Genomic DNA, 24,725 nt, shown 5'->3' on the forward strand with positions numbered 1-24,725 from the left:
ATTGACCAATCAAATTATTTGAATTCCGTCACTCCGGAAGGTAACATTGATTTGCTATATTTAGCCATGGGAGAAGGTATGTGTATTTTGTTGTATATACATCGTCTATTTTCCAACTTTGTTGCACCAGCCAGGAGTTTACAAGCCTGATGACCTATTAGTAGAATAGCGGAGATCCTAAGGTGACTTACTATGCATTTACTTGTTTAGATATAGGGCTAGAAAGGGGGTATATTAAGCTTGTTTTCGAGGCATTTTCAACCTGTTTCAATCAACACGGGCCTCTGCTGTTGAGTTTGCAGGAGACCATTTAGTGGTTTGTTCGTTGAGAGATTGTAGCGGTTCATTACTGCAGACATGGAAATCTGATATGCATAAATTGCCCTGTTTAGAGAAAATATGCAATATAGATTTTTTATACGCTTTGAGGAAGATAGTTCGATTTCTGTGCATTTTGCAGTGACACTGACCTCGGCCACTGCACTGAAGTTCGCATCGTAGTAATTCATGTGTGTCGCCGAAACCGGGGTCATTCATTGACTAGCTGAAACCGTCTATCACTGCATTGTTGAGCGTCGCTATCAATGAATTAATTGTATTCCTGTTGACTGTTAGTTGCTTACTTACCTGAGCAGGAATTGTTCTCGAGCTCGCAGTTACAGCCACAAACTTGGGGAGTTGTGGACTAATTATAAATTCACAATGGTATAGATCTGCTGTGCGCCTTGTAAACTGGGCTGTATTTATCTAGTAGCCAGTTATGTCAAGCTCGTACATAAATGTACATGTATACTATGTCTGCTACCTCATTTTACTGGTAATTTGGCATTAAGGCAAACTATACATGGGCCATTTGTGCCCCTTTACAAATAATGTGTATTTCTAAAGATTTGCAAGTTCCTGTGTACAGGGTATTAGGGATAGGTCATCAAGGTGTCTAGACATTTATATAGGTAGACCTGAGATAGGTGTTTTCACACTACCTTTCTGTTTGAAGTACAAAAGTTTATCTGGAGGTTGATTACTATTTGAGGTACTATTTTCTAAAATTTGTGTACTTTTGATAGTTACCTATAAATTGTGTATTTTATTTATTTGTTATTGGCAATTTTTTTTAAAAATATCAATACTTAGCAGTAAGTTGTTGACCAGCTATACATAGACATTAATTTTCAGGTTACCATGGTGATTTGTTAAGATTTTGGTAACAAAATTCAGTTTTTGACAATCTTATGGGCTTGTTTACTTTCTCTTTTTAACACAGATCACAGTAGAGTAAAACATAGTAGTTGCCTTGTCTCAGAAATTTAGCATAAACATGTGAGGAGAAGAAAGGTACCTTTACCATGCCGATATTTGTCACCTACTCCTTTCACTTCCCAAACTGAACTCATTGATGTTTGGTCCGAAATAGAGAATGTTTCATTTTTGGGGTCAAAATGTTATGTTTAGAAAGTATATATATATGTGTGTCTGTGTGTGCTAATTTAGTATTTTCTGGTGCCCTAAAAATGCAGAGCTGTGAGTTGACACTCTACCATGGATTTGTGAGATTCCAGAATGTGAGTGAAATAAGTTTTTTTTTAAAATCCCAAAATGAAATTCTTCATTTTCTGTGGATTGTATTTTGTACTGGAAACTCGAAAGAAAAACATTTATTCAATATTATACCAGAAAATGTTGTGGGAAGTCTTGTTAACACTAGTTCTTCTGAATGATGATATGTCAGTGTGGGTTTTTTATGAACAGAATTCCTGTGATGTCTAGTTGGTCCTAAATTAAAATGGTATCCATTAGACATACAATATGACCATCATTGCAGCTATTTTGAAAACATTGTTAATACTTCTAGTCTTGAAAACATTGTGTGTATTAATATGGTGTTTTCACTGATAGACATTTTATGATGTCTAATTTGTCTTGATTGAGACTGTGGCTGTCATGATGACATTCTTGAAAATTCATCACTTGCCCTGATTGGATGGTCAAATACAGATACATTTTATATTGTTTGCCTATTGTCGGATGTTTACAGAAACAGCTTGTGAACCAAAGAAGACTTCTTATGGTGTCTAGTTTGTCTTAGTTTAATATGACGATGAACTAATATGGTCACTGTGGTGGCCTTCATGCAGATCTTGCTACTGTTTTCAGATGGATGGTAACATAAGGTTTTCAACAAAAGACTTCTTATGTTGTTGGAACTAAATGAAATGGTACTGACCTTGCCTCCTATGTAACTATCACAGTAGGCATCTTGAAAAACTTGTTATCTGCTATTCTGTTGAAATTGATGGCCTTTTAAACATGGGTTTTCACCAAAGTACTGCTTGTCATGTCAAGTTGGTCACAAATGGAAATTAATAATGAGGACTTTGTATAGCGCCTTATCTTTAGAAGCTCTGAGTGCTTTACATCATTAGACAACACCTATAAGATAAAAAAACATAATAATATTATTACAAAAATAAACACCGTGTAATTAGAAAAACATTAAAAAATAAAAAACATGATGAGAATATTTCAGGTAGGAAACATTATTAGGTCTTTAAGTTTGTTCTTGCAGTCGAAGTAAGTGAGTTTTGAGAGCCCTCTTGAATGTGATCACTATGTCTTTGTGTCTAAGTTCAGTGGGCACTTCATTCCACGTTGCTGGACCCTGGTATGCAAAAGAACGCTGTCCATATGACTTTGTTTTCATAGTTGGAATAATGAGTATACGATTGTCAGAAGAGGAGCGTAAGTATCTTGCTGGTGTGTACACATGGGTGAGGTCGGATAGGTATGTTGGACTAGAGTCCAACAGTGAAACGTAGCACAGGGAACAAATTATGTGTTTGATTCTGGATCAAATGGATAGCCAGTATAGGGTACAGAGCAGTGGGGAGGTGTGCTCTGATCGTGGTACTCTAAGTATGATCCGAACAGCTGTGTTTTGAAGTTTCTGGAGTAGATAATGAGATGAACCAGACAGAATTGAGTTACAATAGTCCAGTCTTGAAAGTACTAATGAACACACAAGTGTTTTAGTGGCATCAACTGAAAGATATTTGCGAATTGAGCTGATGCGTCTCAGCTCAAGATAAGCAGCCTTGCATATGTTCATGACATGTTGGTGCAATGTGAGAGTACTGTCCAGAGTAACACCTAGGTTTCGTACTGATTGTGTGAATTTAATGTTGGCGTTGCTGATATTTATTGTTTGAGGTAAAGGATGTGAATGAGATTTTCTTTTTGTTGTGATCAGAATGGCCTCAGTTTTATCATCATTCATCTGCAGCTTGTTACATGTCATTCATGATTTCACATCAGAAATGCACCTCTCTACACCTTGGATGGTAGCATCAACTTCAGTTGGGTGGCTAGATTTGTATATTTGGGTGTCATCAGCGTACAATTGATACTGATCTTGCACCCAGTATGGCCATTCAGTAAAATTTTGAAATAAAAAAGAAACTGGTCATTATAGATTTCGATAAACTGTGTCAGCCCCTTTCAACATACACTTTTTTAATATTTTGATAAAGTTTCCAAATTAGTTGTCTGTTATGATGCTGTTTAGCTTGGCGAGTCTGCAAATGCTAGATTTTGACTACCGTATTATGAATATTACAGACCACCATTAAAGTGAGGACAACAGGAATTATTTTAATTTCATTGTGAAAGTTCAGGGTTGCTTCCAATTATCTGTTACTTTTTTTTACATGGACTTGGTTTATTGGTTCAACTTGATTGTCAAGGTAATTGGCTGTTCTATGATTGTAAGGTTATGAACAGTGCAAGTTGTTAACTAAAATAGTTTCCTTACCTGTTGAGTAAACACCTGGGTTTCCTGTTTGTGTAAACAAACATCTGGAACTAGTGGCATAGCAAAGGGCTTTTAAAAACAGTATCGAAGTTGTGTCGTCCCATTCTGATTGTATTAAACCTCTTTGAGTGAGGAAAAAATTGCCTAAGAAAACAATACATATGACTTTATGTAGTCATAGCCATTTACATCAATGAAATTGGCCTGCGGAATAGCTGCTTTCCTAAAAAATCAAGGATGAAAACTTATTTTTTTCCTTCAGAAAGTGACCCCTAACTTTTAAAATCACTTTTGAGCAATTATTAGTTCAGCTGGTCAAAATCCAGAAGGGCTTATGGGATGGTCTGTTGTCTATTATCAGTCCATCTATTAGCATTGATTTTTATCAATTCCAACTACTTGGATGATTGCCTTGAAACTTTACACATAGTCATCCCAATATGGTTGCTATCTTGAAACTATTATTGCTACTCATCCTGACTGGATGGTCATAGCGTGTTCACGAAAAGACTTCTTATGATGTCTAGTTGGTCTTAAATGAAAATGATGCCAATCTGACATTCAGTATGCCCACCACAGTGGCCTTTTTAAATTCATATTGTTTCTCCTGATTGGATGATCATATCAAGAGGAGGGTCTAACTAAAAGACTTGTGATGTCTAGTTGGTCCTAAATGAATATGATGCCACAGTGGCCTTTTTAAATTCATATTGTTTCTCCTGATTGGATGATCATATCAAGAGGAGGGTCTAACTAAAAGGCCTGTGATGTCTAGTTGGTCCTAAATGAATATGATGCCACAGTGGCCTTTTTAAATTCGTATTGTTTCTCCTGATTGGATGATCATATCAAGAGGAGGGTCTAACTAAAAGACTTATGATGTCTAGTTGGTCCTTAATGAAATTAGTACCAATATGATGTTCATTATGACTGCCACAGTCGCCATTTTGAACTTATTAGTTGCTACAGTTCCTGAATGGATAGTCATATGAACATCATGTTTTTCTCTCAAAGACTTATGACTAGATGGTGCTAAAAAAAAATGGTGCCAATGTGACATCTGATACGGCCACCATTGAATGCATCTTAAAAATCTTATTATCAAAATCATGCTTGAATAGAAAGACAAATTGGTATGGGGTTTCCACCAGAAGACTTCCTATGATGTCCTGAATGAAAATGGTTATGATCTGATGTCTATAGTTTGGCTGCCACAGCAGTCGTCATGAAACTATTGTTGTATCTACTCCTCTCCAAATAGGTGTCTGTATCAGCATGGGGTTTTCACCATTAGACATTTGATGAGACCTAGTTGGTGCTGAATGAAAATGGTTCCAGTCATACATCCAATAGAGCTGCCATGACAACTCTCTTAAAAATATTGTTCTCACTGGATGATCATTAAGTCATATGGTTTCCATTGAATGATGCCAAATTCTAAAAATTTTGTCTTAAATGAAAATAGTGCCGAGCTGACATCCAGTATTTGTGTCACCAGCTAATTTGAAAATCGTGTTAATGCTAAAGAATAATGGGGATGGTCTCAACACTTAACAGTTAAAAGGAAGCCATAGTCTTATCTTGAATTCCAGGAAAGTCTGCCAGTACAGTTTCAGGTTTTGAAGGTCTGTTATGACTCTGTGACCATAAACTAAGTCAGAGAAAGAAGCAAAACCAGCAAGTTTTGTAAAACTTAACAAACTTGAATTTTCAATGCATATAAAATGATAATTCAAGAGGAGCTTAAAGTATTAAGAATTGATTCCAAAACAGTCCTGAAAAGGTTAAATTAAAATCCAAAGGAATGATATGTTTTGCATAAATTTCAGGTCCTGAAATGTACTGGTCCACCAGGAATTGTGATGTCAAAATGATGTTGTCCAGAACACTGTTAAATAATTCACATTAGTTCCCAAATAATATCATAGTCCAATGGGCACTTTCCTTTTCCAGTGAATAATCCAAACAAATGTTTTTGTCTTGCAAGTAATATCTAAATACAACATAAAATGTTGCTGTTATAACAGAACATCAGAAGAATAAGAAAATGGCCCAGTCCAAGCTACTTATATACAGTAGAACTTCGATTATCGGTCACCATATTGACCATCAGTCTCTGTTAACCGTAAGGGTATTGTGCATTAGAATATTAAAAACAGGTATATGTACATATATAGATATTATGGGTTTTTGCTGACCCAGTCTATTGTATAATATTTTTAATGTACATATTCTATTATACATCTATTCTCGTATCCATCATGTTCTCTATCCTGCACCCTGATGGATAATCAGAGTTCTACTGTACAGGCAAGAAAGTTAATACATGCATATTATAACTACTGTATACATAAAAAATCACAAATTTCCAACATCATAGAAGAACTCACCTGATTTAAACCATCCAGTTGGAATTAACTTAATTCTATCAAGATGCAACATGACCAACCTGTCCAATGGGAAAAAGTCCCAATCTTGTGAACATATTTACAATAATTATATTTTTAGTAATTGTCAACACATTAGCATATATTTATAAATTCTGTTCAATTTCATGTTTTTTAATATCTTAAGATAGGACCTTTGCTTGTATGAAATGTCCACTTAAAATAATAACTACAATTTATAGCCATGAACAAAAATTACAAAGATTAGACAAAATCATATGCCAGGAGTTACAAAAAATATAGATAACAGGTACTCTTGTATTTCTGTCATTTTGATGACAACTTGAGTTTCTTAATAAATGTTAACACAACAATTGTAAACAACATTTTGAAGTTAAAACTAGGGCCTAACTGAGTAGATAATTTTCACCGAGTACCAAATCCGAGTATTTGGATGTACTATTTGCCAGATCCAGACACGAACCAAGTAATAGGTGCGACTCCGGAGAGTACCGTTTGTTTCATTATCGTATGCAAAGCTTAAACTTTAAATTTTAACTGTTTGTGTAATTATAATTTATTTTTAACTAAATTATTATGTATTAAAAAACTTTTTTTTTAAAAGTTCGATATTTATTGAATTATTTTACTTGTAACCATTTGTGCGCGTATTATTTGCCGAGGCGAATACTTCCAAATAGTACCGAAAAATGGGATAATCGGCCGAGGCGATTTCTGGTTAGGCCCTAGTTAAAACCCATGTACACTTTCAAGTTCAAGGTCACTTGTGTTAAAAATACAGTTGACCTTGCATTCTGAACCAGAACTTATATTCCATATAACTGATTGCAGTGAACTGGGTATGTGTATTATCAGGGTTTTACAAATTGTTCACATCATAAATGGCACTTTCCAGTTTGATTGATCCTCTACTGTACCATTTTAATATGACACGTTGAAATTGGCGTATTTTGCTTATTTGGCATTAGGCTATGTGAGTTTATGATATAACCCTGCATCTGTTGACCATCATTCTTGTTTAAACTTAAAATGGATCAGTGTTTACCAAATTTGGCAGAGTGTCCTGTTTTGAAGGGTTTTGCAGTCTATCAGGCTGACACTATTACAGGTAAAACCTATTATAATACAATTCGTTATAATGTGATTCTGCTTATAAAATGATGGCACAGTGTCTGTCATTGTTTAATTTAAGGCAACGTCTCTTTTTAACATCTTCAATATGTGCTCTTAGAAAAGTCGATTATTCATATCCCTAGCAGATTTTTAATCCCATCACTGCATTTAATGTTGCTTTAACTTCTGAAATTTTCTAAAACATATTGTGATATATGATCAAGAGGTTAATTAAAACTAGTGACATTGAAATTTCAATGCACATTTTCTGTGGGGAAGATTTTCGAAAAATTTGTTCACGCAATTCCACTTGTATCTCAGTGTTATTCTTTAGACCATGAGCATCGCGTTATAATGGGTTTTACGTGTATTTAGACAACTGGAAGAAAACAGTAATGCATTAGCATTGCAGTCTGTGACCCCCAAAGATAAAAGGTTTCCTTTGCAGCATCTGTGACCAAGAATGACTTCTCAGAAATTGGTATAAAGTTTATATATTGCTGATTTACCATTGATAAAGTAAAAAATCACTTAAAAGACTTATTTTCAAAAACTGCTAAACATAGATTGAACAAGTTCTTTACAGATGTTGATCAGATTTGAAAGAAATGGTTCTAGCTTGAAAACCTTTTCACCCAAGTTTCACCATCAAATACTGTTGCCATTACCAAAAACAGAGGAACTTGGATCAAAAGCATTCTGGCATTGGGTCTATTCAGTATTGGACTAATGTGGCATCAGATATGGATGAAAATGTGAACATTAGAGAAACTATAAAAAAATGTTTTTGTAACATATGCAAGAAACAGCATTGGAAAACATTTTTCCAGAACCAACACCTTGATACATTCACAGACAACTGCTTGTTTTTGCCTATTAAGCTGACAGCCACAGGTGAACTAGGGGCCAGAAAAGTTTAATTGCTTCCCGGAGTCAACTGAGTGTTATATTCCCCATTATGCCACGCCAGTCCACAAATGATTTCCTCCTGGTCATGCATAACAGCAGATTTTAGGCTTATTATCAGACCATGTGTGCAGATTGAATTTAACTTTGTTGCCCACTGATATGATTTTAAAAGACCTTTTTTTCCTTGACAGAAGGACTGGTAAATTTTGGCAGTCATTGATTCTACCAAAAATAGACACTGCTGTCATATCCTAAAAAAGTTGCACATGAAAATTGGATGTGAAGTAATGTGTAGCGTGGATTCAGAATGCATGTCACTGTGACAGGCTAGGGAAAGGAACAGTCTTGTGTATTTAGTAGTTAATAATTTCATAGATGGACCTATAACTAGCAATTGCTACATTTGTTAAAGATCCAAACTTTGTAAAACAAGGAAGAAAATATGAAATATTAATATGGTGGAACTCCTCAGAACCAAAACCAGTACCATTTTCCTTTAATTCATATCGTAATTTTTTTCCTTGTAAACTGAAGCCACTTAACCCAAAGTACCAAAACAAATTTTGATCCCTAATTTCAATGTTATGCTTTAAAAAAAACCTCCCATAAGATTGAAACTCAGTTCAAGCTTTGAAATATATTTTGACTTCTAAATTCCTGACACATCCTGGAACAGATTAATTATGTTTAGCAAGTAGTGTAGTGGACTGATCTGCGAAACAGACCTGGAAAATGTCCTAAGAACACAATATTTGACAAGTGTTGACACAGAATAGGGCCAACAGTAGGACCTGCTCTTTTAAGGTGGCTTAGTAATAACTAAGTGTCTGTAGTTCAGCCATTTAAGACAGACTGTTTCTGTGTTTATTACCGAATTGTTTGTAGTTCAGACTGTTTCTCTGTTTATTACCTAATTGTTTGTAGTTCAGACTATTTTTGTTTATTACCTAATTGTTTGTAGTTCAGACTGTTTCTCTGTTTATTACCTAATTGTTTGTAGTTCAGTCTGTTTCTCTGTTTATTATCTAATTGTTTGTAGTTCAGACTGTTTCTCTGTTTATTATCTAATTGCTGATGCTATTCATTTTTTATACACCACTATTTCTTAACCTTTGGATCATGGCACAAAATTGGATCACGATGTTGTTTTTAAGTGGAAGGCCAGGTCAGCCTTAATCGTTTGAAATTTCCTGCCCACGTGGTTTTTCAGCATTTAGTGGTTTGTGAGGCTAACACCACAATCCTTATCAGTGTTGCTGCCCCACCAAAAAACGTAAGAAGCACAGGAATACACAATCAATAGAATATTGTTTGCTTGTTTTGTATTTTTTAAAATTGAATATCAGGCCTTATTTGACCATGTGGCCTCACTTTTGATCCTTTACTGACAGAGATTGACAAAGCAGTACTGTAAAAGTCATTTTTAGATCACTATTGATGAGTGTTATTTGGCTTCAGTACAAGAACCAGAGTTGTTAGTACAAGACACATTAGTTACAAGAAGATGTAAGAAGAAAGAGAAACGGCCCCATGCCCTGCTCATGCCAAGCTTTGAACTGTGAACATTATGAATACAGAATTTTTAAACAATGTAGATTATCATTCATCTTTGTAATGATTGTTTATTAAAGTTATAAATATCTCATTCTTCATGTCTTACTTGTGACAAGGACTGTATTTTAATGTGGAACAACTGTATTTTTGTGGCTGGATGTGAATTTTGCAAGGAACGTGTTTTTCAGCTAACTATTCTTTCAGTACAACTATTTTAAAAGAAAAAGTACCTCAACAGATTTCATGCACTGTTACACATACATACACTGATGCTCATAATTAGAGTCTCTCTTTCACATCTGCATTACCTCAGTAAACTGTAAACTAATCAAAACTAAAATATTTAGGTGGTCCCAAGAGGTTTCACTGTGAAACATTTTTTGAGGTTGAATTGCGACAACTTGCACAAATAGCCTCTCCTAGCAATAAGTCAAAATAATTGGGTAGAGGTAGGTAGAATCATTCAAAAATAGCACTAGTATCATCTGAAGTTAAGAAAACAAGAACATAAATTTTTTTTTTTTTTAAAATTCCTTTTGGCATATCTCCAGTGGCCTAAGTGGTTAGAACATCCACCTTGGTTACAGAGGTTGTGGGTTCAAACCCTGGCCGAGTTGTACCAAAGATTTATAAAATTGTACAAGCAACTGCCTCGCTTGGTACTCAGCATTAAGAGGTTAGTGTTATGACCGGTCAGGCCTGGTGTCCGTATAATGTGACGGTGAAACGTCATGCCACATGTCTTCCGCATGATGCTTAAGCGCTAGACATCACTATAAACTGCCACAATGCAGACATAGCGATATGACTGAAATTTTTTAAAGCTATGTTAAAAATCCAATTAGACACACAGACACACAAACGCACACATTCTGGCATATCATGTTATTGAATGCACAAGAACAAATATCAATTAATGATCTTTATGCACACATGTTAGATGGAGAAGGTATCTTTGATCACTTCCCATTCATTATATCTAACCTGATCTTGGATCATATACTGTTCCTTTCTTTCAAAGATTCTCAGGGTCATACTGACATTTTTTGAGAGAATATCCCATAACCCTTGTACCTTAAAAGGTGCCCTATCAGTTTTGGAAGTTGGAGGCATTAATGAGGGTCAGTTTTAATAAAAGATTTTTTTCCACTGAATTTCTTTGCAATAACTGAACTTCTATACATCCTATAAACGTAGTACAGGTGTTTCACTTTGCCCAATATAGAATTCTTGGTGGCTTGAAGGTGACAGTGACTTTTATTTAGTTTGAATTTTGTCCTTCAGTTTCATTTTTGAACAAGAAAGAAACACGGGTTTACTTTACTTTATGTTGACAGGGAATCATGTATCATGTCATTTGTAATGCTCTTGTTGAAGCTTGCATAACCGACAAAATGAAATGTTGATAATACTGTAGGCATGTGGTTTGTTCAGAGACAATCGTTATGTTCTAGTTGAACTTAAACTTTCGTTTCCATCCCATAAAGAATGCAAGTAATGTGGGCTTATCTTGTGTATAATGTGGCACTTGTTCCCTATTTACTGTATTAGGAGGTACAAGCCAATGCCTGCTTGTCATGACTTAAGGTGAACAGGTGATACAAGGCAAACATTTAGTTGCCATATGCCATAAGGCAAATGTTTAGTTGCCATGTGCCATAAGGCAAAAATGTAGTTGCCATGTGCCATAAGAGAAGGCTGTGCATTTTGTAGCTAGTCTGGAGTGGACTATTTCTTTAACAAACCAATACAAAAATACAATACATGTGCTTGATTATAGGTAAAGAGTGTGTCAAAATGAAAGTGAAAGAAGCCCACTACCATGTTGGTATTGACAGAAGAGAAACATTCACAAGTCTTTTAATTTAAGAGTTCTTCCTTAGGGGCTGGAAGCATGGACTGTGATTATGTAATGAATAATGTAATAATGATTATGTAATGAATAATGATTAGTAGATCAACATAAATCACCCAAAACTCAACTTTAGAATTATATGAAACTAATTTGGGCACCTTGGTTTGTTAAGTAAATTTTTAAATGTTTATCACTGGATTGTTTTTTTTTAAAAAATATTTTTCAGATGTCCAGCTGAGTTTTTTGTAATCGAGGGGAAAAATGGTTGCCAAGGAACTTTTCTACCCCTGTACTGAAGAATTTGTTTTAATGTAAATTGTGACTTTTTTTTAGTGTGAATTTGATATATCTTTATTGTACTTCCTCACTATATTGCCCTTTATTATAACACCATTCCTGTTATAATGTATGGGCTTGAATCTCATTTCATTATGTAGAGTTGAAATTATATGTACAATGTGCCATACTTCATTATAAGGTATGTTTACTATAATGTGGTATATGTAATGGATAGCATTATGATGGAGTATTGTAAATTGTAATACTTCTTTCTAGTCACCTATGTCATTTAAGAATTTATTGGATCATTTTTTTTAAAACTTTGTTTTGATAGCATTCAGCCAAGTGTTTGGCTGGTAATTTTCAACATAGACTACTGATTTGGAGATGGCCTACAATGAAATATGGCTTTGAGACATTCCCTCTTACTTCTTACCACTTTTTCCTTGAGTCTGTGAGGTCCATGAAGCTCCACCTCAAGGTTTTAACATTTCCTAGTGTAGCAAATTCACAGCTGGGTCCTAGATGCTATAAAGACACCCATTTATCTATTACCTGTGATTGCCTTTATTTGAACATCAGCTGATGGACATAAGAACTAGATTGACCCATTGCATCATGATCATCCACTGCTTTTCATGGGTGGTTTTATGTGGCATGGTGAGCTAATAAACTACAATTTTGAATAGATGACCACCTTCCTTTATAAATTGTTTTATTCCAAAGGACAATGTGCTAAACTACGTGCAGGGATAGCCAGAAACGTGCATAGTTGACTCCATGGTACTGTTAATACCCATTTATGAGTCCAGTTACAAACTGCACAGACCAAGATTTGCTGTTGCATAATGTGTCAGAAGACCTGGATCTGTGCGGTTTATTTGGAGTAATAAGTAGAACAAAATACATAGACCCTGATCTGCTGGTGCATATTGCTATGTCAGATCAGGGCCTGTGTTGTTTACAGTTTGACTTGAATTATAAGTGAGAATATATGATAACATTCAAGGATGCCCAAATAGGACCAGTCTACTTTATTTCTTGATTAAATTGACAGTGTGATCAAGTTCAGCCATTTTGCATATAGTGCAACTTGAATTCTGAGTTACCAAGCCACCATTTATTCACTATTATTAGCATGCTAGTACAAAGCAGCACCATTTTATTAATATAAAAAAAACATGCAATGCCATAGTCTTTAATTTCAAAACATGGGTGGATCATTTTGTTGTAGATCATCAAAAAATTATTTTTTTTTGTTCACAGTAATATTTTTCTTGATATACTAGTTCAGTAAATATATATCTGCACACAAAAATTATATTTACATTTTACTTTTAATGTTTACATCAAATTTGTGTGTATGTGGAGGGAGAAGTGACTTCCCCATTTGTTTGTGGTCTGATCCAGTATATTGTGTGTAATTGTAATGCTTGGTATCATTAGATGATGGATGCTTGTGAAATGTTGGGTTATTCAGCTTTTGTAAAACAAAATATTTTTTACATAGCTATCTCCAAGTAATCAACAAAAATTTGAGAATGTATGAGAATATGTGGGTTGGTGTGTATTTTCTTGCACTGCTACATAGCTAAATATCCATTCCCAAGTGTGGCTGGTGGTTTTTCCCAAGGTTCTCTTGGGTTGTTCCTCCACCAGATATACTGGCTGCTGTATAAAGCCTATCATGTGCTGGAAAATGGCATGAAACCCAATGCAACAGCCACGTAAGGGTCGTTACATAGAATAAAAAAAAGTCCTGTCACAAGTTCATATATAATCGAATGAATATTTAAAAATTCATCAAATTTGTACAGCTCTTTGATCATATATTCCTCTTGTCCAGTACACAGACATTGTATATGTTGAGTGAATGTTGCAGCATGAAGCAGTTATTGAGATCATTTTTATTCCGCTGCCAAATCAATTGATCTGTTGGTTTAATGGCAACGTTTAACACAATATTGGTTATAGCATGCTGAGGAAATAGGAGTTAAGTCCCTTTCCTAAGGATACACTAAGGCAGCTGACCTAGGCAGGTATTGAATCCACGACCATTGGATTAAAGAATTGGACACTCATGTTACTGAGCTGCTGTGTATGTTAATCTCATCCCAGCTCAGTAACTTTTAAAGGACATCATAGTTTGAGAACAAAGATCCCACATATACTTGCTTATAAGTCAAGTCCAACTGTAACTGCACAGACCCAGATCTGTGGTGCATTATGTGATGGCAGATCTTAGTCTCTGCAGTTTGTTAGGAAAAATCAGTAGAAGAAACAACATATACCCTGATCTACAGGCACATTTTGCAATGTCAGATCATTATCTTTTTTGTTGTCGGTTTGACTTATAAGCGAGTATATACGATAAATATATTATTGCTTGCAAAATTTGCTATTGAAAATGAAATGAATTGTGATCATTTAGAAATTAAAACTACTGATGCTTTACATACAGGCAATATAGTGTATTGGGGAAAAAATTGAATGGTGACAGTTGTTAGAAGAAATTATGAGAATGCATTTGTGCAATATTAGCTTGTTTAACATATATTCTTTATCGTATATACATAGATCAGAAGGAGAAAATAAGTTTCAAACCCATGTAGCGCATTTTATCATAAATTTTACCATTCTTCCAATCTCTAATTCAAGGAAGAAAATGATTTGTTAAAAAAGCTGTCTGAAATAAACTGTTCTTTGAAATAATCAATATATTATGTTTAAACAATGTTTAAATATTCATTTTAGAATTAAGAGGTGCAATCCCATAAATTGGTCTTGACTCATTAACCTCTGAATGTTTTTGTCGTTTTTGCCTGAAGTGCAAGTTGGAAATACATTTTGTGGCCTATTTCTGAATACATCCTAATGCATTGACTTCCAAGTAATTTCCTTTTAACCTAATGGCTAGTTGTGTTAGAAACAGCATTTTTCATCAGCTATTTTGCTCGCGCATGAGCAGAAGGGTAAAATTTCTTCTTTTTATTTTGCTTAACGGACCCATCGTTTTTGTATCGAGACCATTCTTTATTCCAAATGCCCATCTTATCCTACTTTAGCAGAGGTTCACCTGTCTGTGTGCAGTTGAGACTGGTCTGCCTTACATCTGAGGCCAAAAAGTCTAAAATCCTGATACTAAATTGGATTCCGACCATGGTCGAATTTTGGGTGGAAAAAATCGGGTACAAAAATTAGGTTTTTCTCTCTGGTATCATTGTAGAGCTACATCTGTCTACCTTTCTATAATACCACCCACTTTAGTGTATCTTACATGACCTTGACAGTACAGAGCTCGGCAGTAGGCTACTACTTCCTGCCACGTAAACGTGATGCCAAGGGTTAATGAGTTAATTCATTTCTTTTTCCAGAGTGCTCCAAAAGTAATGATGTGATACATTTGATAAGTTCTGTTAGTGACTAATCTAATAACAACAACATTTGCACATGGCTCAGAAATTGATTCGAGAGGGAATGAAGAGAAGCATGCCTTCTTTTTTAAAAAGTCAGATCTGAGAAGAAAAAGCGTGCATTTGATAAGTCTTTGGGGAATATTGGTCATCAGCCGAGGTGCTGGAATATACATTGAAAGTCAAAGTAGGGCTGAAGACATTCTGACAGCTTTTGACAAAAATCGGTTCTCCAACAGATGTCACCGATCAACATCAGATTAATTCATACACATGTGAAACAATGGCCGAGTTCATTGATCAAGGGAGAAATTACATTGCTGATAATGTGAATATTGTATGATTTTATTGGAAACCAGCGATATTTAGGACCAATGTCTTTCAAGATTCAGTATTATTCAGATGATTTGGCATTTAAGACTTTTTCAAAGTAACAGTGGCATTGGGACTTTAAAATAACTCCATTAAATGTCACCTTTATCTCATGAAATACTCTTTTTACATGTTTTACTTGATATTTGCTGGCTTTATTTTTGAGTTTAATTGATAAAGCAAAATTTAGAATTATGAAATTTTTTATATGTATTTTTGAGTACCATTTGAAAGTTGAAGTTGTGTTTCAGTATGTTTTTTTGTGACAATCTCTCCTACAGATATCTCCGTGATGGGTGACACCACACAATGTAGGATTTAATATATTGTCTAAAATTTAAGTCCTTTTTCCAGTGTTTAGAAGGATTGTGCTTGCACTGCTGTTTATGATACTTCCTGGTTGGATGCTATTATCACTAGATCTGTTTCTGTGCCTTATTTTCTTAATAAATTAATAAGGAAAAAAAAACATTTTCTTTTTAAAAGATGAATTTATTGCAAGCAGTGATCATACACTGCACAAACAATAATTATTTTCCATTGAAACAACTTAAGAGTCAGTATACTTCCAATGTAATTAATGATGTGGTTTTTCTGGAATGATGTCATGCACAACAAGAAATCAAGCTTAAGTCAGGGGAAGTAATACAGAGAGTGATATTACACACACTCTGTGTGTTTACTTTAGCAGTACCTTTCAGGAATGGATGGGAAGTTAATGGTTTGACAATAGCTGATTTTTTGGCGTAGATAGTTTTGCAAAAGAAGTAATGTGATATATATATATATACACACTTTCAATTTTGTTCTGCTTATTCATCTTTGAAGGATTTAATCAGGGTTGAAATCAAATTTGGTTGCAGGCTTTATGTTGCAAAGCTCATAGGTCAAGTTCACTTTTCTAGTCACTGTTTATTACATGTAGTTATGACTCTTGCTTGACAGAGAACGTTTTCTTCTAATTTCTGCTTTGAAACTTTTGATGGAATTCTTGGATTAAAATTTAGTTTCATGTGTTGCTTTAAAATGGAAGACCCAGTTCAAGTTAGATTCTTATCGTTTTTCTGGCAAAGCTCTAATACAGAGTTATTGCCTCTATTTGATTTGGCATTTTGCCCATCAATTTCCATACAGCAACTCTTGAAACACTTCAGGACCTAACCTTAGCTTCATATGAAATTTTATATAAAATTTGCTTTTTCTATTTGACAGTAAACTTTATGAGGCTTATTGTGTACTTTGCCGATTAATTGCCACATATGAACACATTTCTAGCTTGATAAACTTTGATTTGCTGGTTAATTATACTTTTATATCCCTGTTTCAGCATGTATTGGAGGATAACCTAGCTGGCAAAAGATGTGATGTTATAATGGACTGTGTGGTGTGATTGCGAAGAAAACAATGAGGACCATCAAAGACCCCAGATGCCGGCCAGACATCTTGAAGAAACGTATTGGCAATGAGGACAATGAAGAGGTCCCCACCAACTGTGGAGCATTACCCGGGGATAACCACAGGGAGGTCCTCAGTAAGAAAGGTAGTGAGATAGGAGATGCAGCAAAAATAGAAAAACTCAACAGTACAACTCCACCTAAAAAGAAGAAACACATTCAAAAGATTAAGAAAGGACATGATCAGGATGATTCTTTTGAGACAGGAAGTCACAGTGGGAGCATGCCTGATAATCAAAGTGATATTCAGTCAGAGAAAGGAAGTGAAATTGGTGATGGAGAGAGGACTTCCACAAGAGGTAGACCAAGAGGAAGAAAAAGCAAGCAAAAAGAAGACATGAATGATAGCTTTGACAGAGCTAGCCACAATGACAGTTTCAGTGACATTTTGTCTGAGAAAAGCAGTTTAATTGGAGATGAGGATCATCTAATGGATAAATCGCCAAATAGAATCACACCACTGAAAAAGAGGAAAGCATCTTCATCTCCTAGAGGAAAGGACTCACGAACAGAAGTAAATGGCAATTTAAGTGGTGATAGTGCACTCTCAGAAAAAGAAAGTGAAGTTAGTTCGGCTGAAAAATCTAAACTTGATACTTTTAGTGTCAGGCCAAAAAGGACAGTTAAAAAGCCTGGCATGACTGATTTAAATACAACTACTTCAAAGGATGAAAGTAAAGCTAAAGCTGACTCCAAAACTCCAGTGAAGGAGTCAAAAACAAAAAAGATGAAGAAAGATGCAGCTAAAAATGCAAAAGGCAAAAAGGAGTCTGAATTAGGTGAACAAAAGGAAAATAGAAATAGTGAGAGAAGAGGAAAGCAAATTTCTTTTACAGAGAAAGAGGAAACCACACAAAATAAAAGAACACCAAGAAAGACCAAAAATAAAGAAAGTGATGAAGTTGAGAACAACGTGACTCAAAGCAATATGGTAGGGAAAGGCAGAAAGAGAAAGTCTGATCAAAGCAAAGCTGAAGTTACTGGAAAGAAAATCAGAGTGGATGAGGAGGATTCTGAAAAAAAAGAGGTACAGCCATCTAAACCCAAAAGGGTCAAAAAGATACCTAAGCTTAAAGAAGACTATTCAGAGAAAGGAGAGGAGGTTATAAAGAAAAGTCAAATAAAAGCTAAGAAAATTCATAAGTCTCCAAAAGGTGTCCAGAAAGAGATAAAAGAAGAGAATGAAGAAAAGCTTGAACTTGTTGAAAATATTTATAAAATACCAAAGTTTGAAAATGAAAAATTAGAGGATGAGGCAAAAAGTTCAGTATGTAAAACTCGTCCTGAGAGTGATGATGAAAATATAGATTTAAACAAGCACCTAACCAGTGAAGAGGCAGTGAGCAGGATTGTAGAAAATGGAAAAATGATTGCCACTGAAAATCATAATGAGGGTACAGACACTTTTCATTTGAATTCCAGTTTCAGCAGTATTGAGGAGGAGGAGGAAGAAGACAGTGAAGATGATGAGGATAAGAATCAGGAAGGTGAAACTAATGACAAAAACATTGATTGTGAAGGAGAACAGAGGCTTGAATTTAAAGACAAGGAAGTCCATTCTCCCATTACAGCATATACTGGAACTGATTCAGCCAAACCTGATGCAGATCAGGGGGCTTCCTCAGATGATTTTGTCATCATTTGTGAATGTGGACACAAATCCAGGAGCAAAGGGGGACACACAAGACATTTACGAAAATGTCACCCTGACAAGTTGGATGCAGATGGTGAAGTCCCCAATAAACCATCGAAAATTCATAAATGTGAACAATGTGAGTACACTGCACCTAGGAGAGTACTCGTGATAAATCATATGAAAACTCATGGAATTTTTCAGTGTAAGCGATGCAAACATCGTGCCGAGACAAATGAAGATTTGGAGCAACACCTTGCAGCAGAGCATCAAGACAGGAGTGAGTGCAAGTTTTGTAAAGTGTGTAATCGGTACGTGAAGTGCAATGAAATTCCCTTGGAAAAGCACATGGAGGAATGTCAGGGGAGGGTGCCATTTAAGTGTCCAGAATGTGATAAGGAATTCCAATATGAATCTTCTTTGAAATGTCACGTTGTGTCCCATTATCCAGACAAACCCAAACTCTTTGCATGCTCTGAGTGTGACTACAAATCAAACTACAAGGCCAATCTTAAAAAGCATGTGCGGCACATTCATCAAATGAACAAGGAACGCAACATTAAATGTTTAGAGTGCGATAAAATGTTTTTCACGGAAGACAATATGCGAAGGCACTTAAAATTACATTCAGATGAAAGGCCACACAAGTGTGCTCAATGTAGCAAAGCCTTTAAAACGATACATGGGTTAAAAAGTCATGAAATCAGTCACCAAGAAGATCGGCCATTTAAATGTGAAATTGATGGCTGCAGTAAAGACTTCAAAATTAAGAAGCTGCTTAAATCCCACATTGAAGAGTTCCACAAGGAGGCTCCCAAAAATTATATCTGTCCAGTGCCAGAGTGTGGAATGTCATTTTACAAGAAGTGCCATTTGGATCGTCATGAGGCCACTCACACAGGTACAGTATAAAAGCCATGATGCAGTGTATGGTTTGTGAGATATTGGTATCAGTTTACAGGTAGCTTCTGCATCCATACAGTCATCAAATATTTTAAATAGTTTTTGAATTTACTGGTTTTTATGCAGTGCGTGCACATGCCTATTAAGCACATATTTTCTTCTTGGTTTGAATGAACATTTCTTGAGCCTGCTAAAATTTACCTAAAATAAGATTTTTTAAAAAAAGTTGCTGCAATGTTTATCTTTTGTTTTATTATCCTTTACTTGATGTGTTAAGTCTGTCATAGAAACAAATCTTTTATAAAATTTATTCGTATTGGGAGAGACTGCATCTTCAAAGTGGAGAGTTCCCAACATTGTCAAAGGGGACTAACTCTTCAAGTATGCACATACTGGCATCATTATTTACAATTTTGTCATGTGCATGTTATGATGAGCTTAAGCCTCATGGAAGTTGCCCAGAAGTTCACTGTAAGTATTTCAGTGCTCCAGTATCTTGAATAGCTTTGCTTGTGGTTATGAAACTTCTGGCTACACTTACCTTAAAGGCAGCTTAGGTGGCTGTAGTTTGGTTTTGGGTCATTTTCAGGCAGAGCAGACAAGACACGTTTTGTTTTTGCAGTTGTTTTTCTTCTGTACTATATTCAGCACTTCATGTTTTTGGTATAACTCTCCTTTACAGCTACAACAATAACAATGTACTATTGATAGCAAATGTATTGGCTTCAAGTGGTCTTTTTATAGCTACAGCAGGAAAATAATGTACAATTTATAGCCTATGTATTGGCTTGTAGTGGTCATTTTACAGCTGCAGAAGTAAAAAAAATGTACTATTGATAGTAACTACATTGGCTTGGAGTGGTCATTTTACAGCTACAACAGTAACAAAAAATGTACTTTTGATAGCAACTGCATTGGCTCAAGTGGTCATTTTACAGCTATAGTGGTACAATGAGACATCAGATCAAATAAAGCGGAAGGTGCTGATGACTTGTGATGTGGGAGCTTGAGCTCTTGTATGAGACTGAATCTGGGATGACACTTGGGGACCACACAGGTTAAAAGTGAAAATGCAACCACTTGCTACATATACGCAGAAATTTAGATAAATGTATTTGCCATCTTAGAAAGACAGAGGTGGATATTTTTGGAGTATATCTTTGTTATTGTTTGTTACTGTATAAAGCACCTCATAGCATTAATTTAAAATGTATGTAGTTAATCCTTGATGAATGGGATTTTCACTACATTCAGTAGTTTTAAGTTCCCCGCTGTGGTTCCTCAGAGGCTTACCTAACAACCCTCTTGGTCTCATTTTTAGTCCAATTGAACCAAGTGATTGAGTAAATACCAAGATATCCCAGAGACAGCAGAAGTTGATTATGGCATCTGTTAAAAGACTGATTGGAAAGGACACTGCACATGTCCTGTCCATCCATCATGTGAACATGGATGTTTCCTTTGTACATACAGTTAAGGACAATTATTTGTGTTTAGTTTGCACCATTTGGTTTTGGCATCATGTGCTCTATAACCATTGTATAGGACGCCTTGTTGTCCAGATAATAAAACTGCCCCTTTGCAAGTTTGTCCACAAAAATGTATTTTATTTTAAAAAAACAGAGCATTTTGTTTATGTCGGTTACGTTTTTGCACATCATTTCTGTCTGAAATTATGTATATAATCTGTTTTGTAATTTTCTTTGGAAAAAATGCATGAAATTCTAACAGTAATCTGTTGCAATTACTGCAGTTTTTGCTCCAGGAAGGGGTTTGTAACTCTGGTGATCACAGGCTAGAAGAGTTTATGTAGTATCTTTTCCAGTGTTTGTTAGCACAAATTTGATGTAACTACTCCTCCTGAGCAACTGGAATGATTGCCATGAAACTTAATAAATATGTCAGCCATCTTAAATATTGTCAGAATAGTCATACTTACATAGGGTTTTCACCAGAAGACTTTAAATGTTTAGTGGCTTCTTTATCAAAATGGAATCCCTTGGTCATCCAGTCTTGTCACCATGGTGTTATTTAGACAGTTAATACGTCGCGCCCTCCAAAACAAAAATATCGGGTGAGGTGTCTTAATTACAAAACTGGATGATCATGAATTTAATTAAAAATTTTGCATAGAACGTTCATGTGCTCAGTCCAGAGTGCCATATTACACTACTCTCATATTCTTCTTTTAAAGTTTGTAAAGCGGTGTTGATGTGTCCTTTTTCTGATCTGACATGGTTTGAAGTTTGCAAGATCCATCTGCTCTAACATTTTCCATCGCATAACATCCACAGGTCACACCATAAAGCATCTTGCTTATAATCTGATGCCATTTTCTATAAAACCAATGACTGGTCCACTGCCTAATTTTATTATGAATATAATGAATGTGTGAGGCTGAGTTCAAATTGATGAAAGCTGTCTGTTTTCTTGGAAATAAAATGAGCCATATACAGTTGATATAAATAGAAAACAAGGAATATGCTTACGCAGCACTGATGTTTTTAAAGCAGATTCTCAAATTTATATGAGCCGAATTAAAGAAATGATACTAAAAATGTGAAACACGACTCTTGACTGATTTTTATTTATTTTACTTTTTAATTTACCAAAACAGCGTAATCCATATACTGCAGAACATAAAACATAATTTATTGAAAAAGGCATAATTATTATGACAAAAGCATAATGGCTGGCATATATGCGTTTAACCCCTGAAATTCTTATTCAGATTTGCAAACAGCATTTTATCTAAGTCTTGATGTGAAAGCAACAAATGGTAGTAATATTTAATATCGTATGGTTTATCTTCTAATTTAATTTGAATCCTTAGCTTGTCCTTTTGAGATCATGTGCACTATACTTATTAGGCTACACTCAGAAATGAACAAAATGCAAAACAAATGAGCATGACCTCAACAGACGGTGTGGAAAATCTTTGAGACCTCTGTTTCGAGAAATCTCAACCTTTTCTATAAGTTGGAAATCGACTTGGTTATCTATTTTTATTGCATTCTTTCGGGACTCATAGGCTGGGGTTTTAGTGCATCATTTTTAATTTTATTGCATCAGGGATGCACATTTGTGAGTTATTGGAAGCCCTGTTGCTATTTATTTCTTACATGTGGGCAGTAGTGACTTATCAAAGATGTCTTAAAGTGCTGCCACCAGTAGGCATTAGTGACTTTTTCTCTGATCAAAGATTTTCTCTTACCAAATCCTCAGATTCCATTTAGAGAGAGAGTGAGAGATGTATGTAAATTGAATTGCTGAAGTCATATGTGACTGCTTATTGTCACGAAAATGTTTGGATAAAGAAATCAGGTATCTCAGAATGGAATTTTTGTTTTTTCATTTGCATGATTGAAATATACACATGATTTGGCATACATTTGCTTAGGTCTGATGCTTTATGGCAAAGCAGCACATGAATTCAAGGTGTGGGTCAAACTTGCAGTTTAGCCCCACACCCCATGAGTGATCTTCATGTATATGCTATCAAGTGTCAATCATAATGTTGACAACAGTGTGTGCCTGCCAAGTTGTGGTGGTGATTTCTTTGGTATTTAACCTCTCACTGTAGAATGCCAGCATAGAACAAGCATGGAGGGGTTTAGTTAAGTGCCCCACCTCAAAGTGTGGAGAAATAATAAATCATCTGAACTCTACCATGCTGTATGTCTTGAATGCTTTTAAAATATAGAAATATTACATTAGGATCTTTCTGCAAGTAGAGTTTCTATTGATTGAAGATAAAATGTTTGGTTGTTGTTGTTTTTTTGGAGGGGGGAGGCACATCAGCAAATGTAGGTTAATTAGTGCCTAGGCAGTTGGATTGAAGAATCTTGTCTAAGGATGTGTTACAGTAGCTGACCCCTCACAAAATATGACAAACTAAGCACTGAGACACTGGCTTCTGCCTCCATTAGATGCCTTGTATGCCATGGGGGTTACTGCATCAGGCCTATTCTACATCCTGCCAGAGTCCGGAGATGAAATACAGAATTTTGATTTGGGGGGGGGGGGATTTGGGAAGTGATAATCATGTCATCTTCAGTAGGCCACAGGAAATAATAACCATGTCTATGTCTGCATCCGACTGAAAGGCATTAAATCTGCAGCCTTGTAAAGAACTGGCAAATCAGGGTCTGCTATGTTTATTTGAAGTCCAAGGAATAATGTTCATCACAGGCTCTGATTTGCAGGGGCAGTGTGATGGCAGATCTGAGTTTATAAGTAGCTAATGATGAGTGGTAAATGAGCATCAGAGACATCAGATAGACTGACATTGCATTGGATATCATCTTGTGTCATCCATTGATCCAGCTATAGCTTAGGCACAATACATACCGTTAAAATTTAAAAATTAGTGATTGGTCCATCAAGTTATCTTGATCTGAACCAATCAGTTATGATTCATAATGGTTGATATCATTTTTCTGTATTTTTAATGGACAGTGTCATTTTCCCATGACTTGTTATTGGTTGCTTTAAGTGGCACTTTACATTATATCATACCATGGGTACAGGGTCACAGGTGCTAAAGTGCTTACCTTTAACGATCACTGCTATCTCATCTATTTCAACATGGGTTTGAGCCTCTGGCTTTACCATTGTGGGTACATGAGAAAGCTTGCCAGTAGCTTCCCATGGGTTGGTGGTTTTTACCTAGGTTTTTTTTCTTTGACTTCTTTCACCAGTTGTACTGGCCACCATGTGTTGCCTAGCTTTTGCAGAAAAATGGCACTAAACCCAAAACCACGACCATGGCTTTTTCACCTCAAAATAAATGGATTTCTTCTTGGTACCAAATGCAAGCTACATAGAAAAATTGCCATTAGTACATGATGGAGAATTCAAGTTACGAGACAGAAACCAAATAGAAAAGAGATGGCCATACATAAAAATGGACAAATAATATAATAATTCCACCTTTCAGTTGGTGTATATAAAATATTGTACATCCTATACAGTAACAACATAACAGATAATGAATTTGCAGGTGCTTTAAGTGGTGCTGAGAT

General features: G+C 35.5%; 1 protein-coding gene across 2 annotated transcripts in view; it reads left to right on the forward strand.

Moving 5' to 3' along the window:
- Window positions 1-45: 45 nt before the first annotated feature.
- The window catches only part of LOC149802253 (uncharacterized), a 53,828-nt gene continuing 29,148 nt past the window's right edge, over window positions 46-24,725 (forward strand). Inside the window, exons 1-2 of one of the 2 annotated variants that reach the window (XM_089956682.1) lie at window positions 46-76; window positions 17,039-19,699. In XM_089956682.1, coding sequence (XP_089812808.1) covers window positions 17,116-19,699 — 2,584 coding nt within the window. In that variant the 5' untranslated portion in view covers window positions 46-76; window positions 17,039-17,115. Of the gene's footprint in view, window positions 183-17,038; window positions 19,700-24,725 lie in introns of both variants that reach the window. The other variant, XM_089956681.1, reaches the window with a different exon arrangement.

The sequence above is a fragment of the Sinohyriopsis cumingii genome, chromosome 4 (assembly GCF_028554795.1).
Source record: "Sinohyriopsis cumingii isolate HCF-2022 chromosome 4, ASM2855479v2, whole genome shotgun sequence".
Classification (NCBI taxonomy): Eukaryota; Metazoa; Mollusca; class Bivalvia; order Unionida; family Unionidae; genus Sinohyriopsis; species Sinohyriopsis cumingii.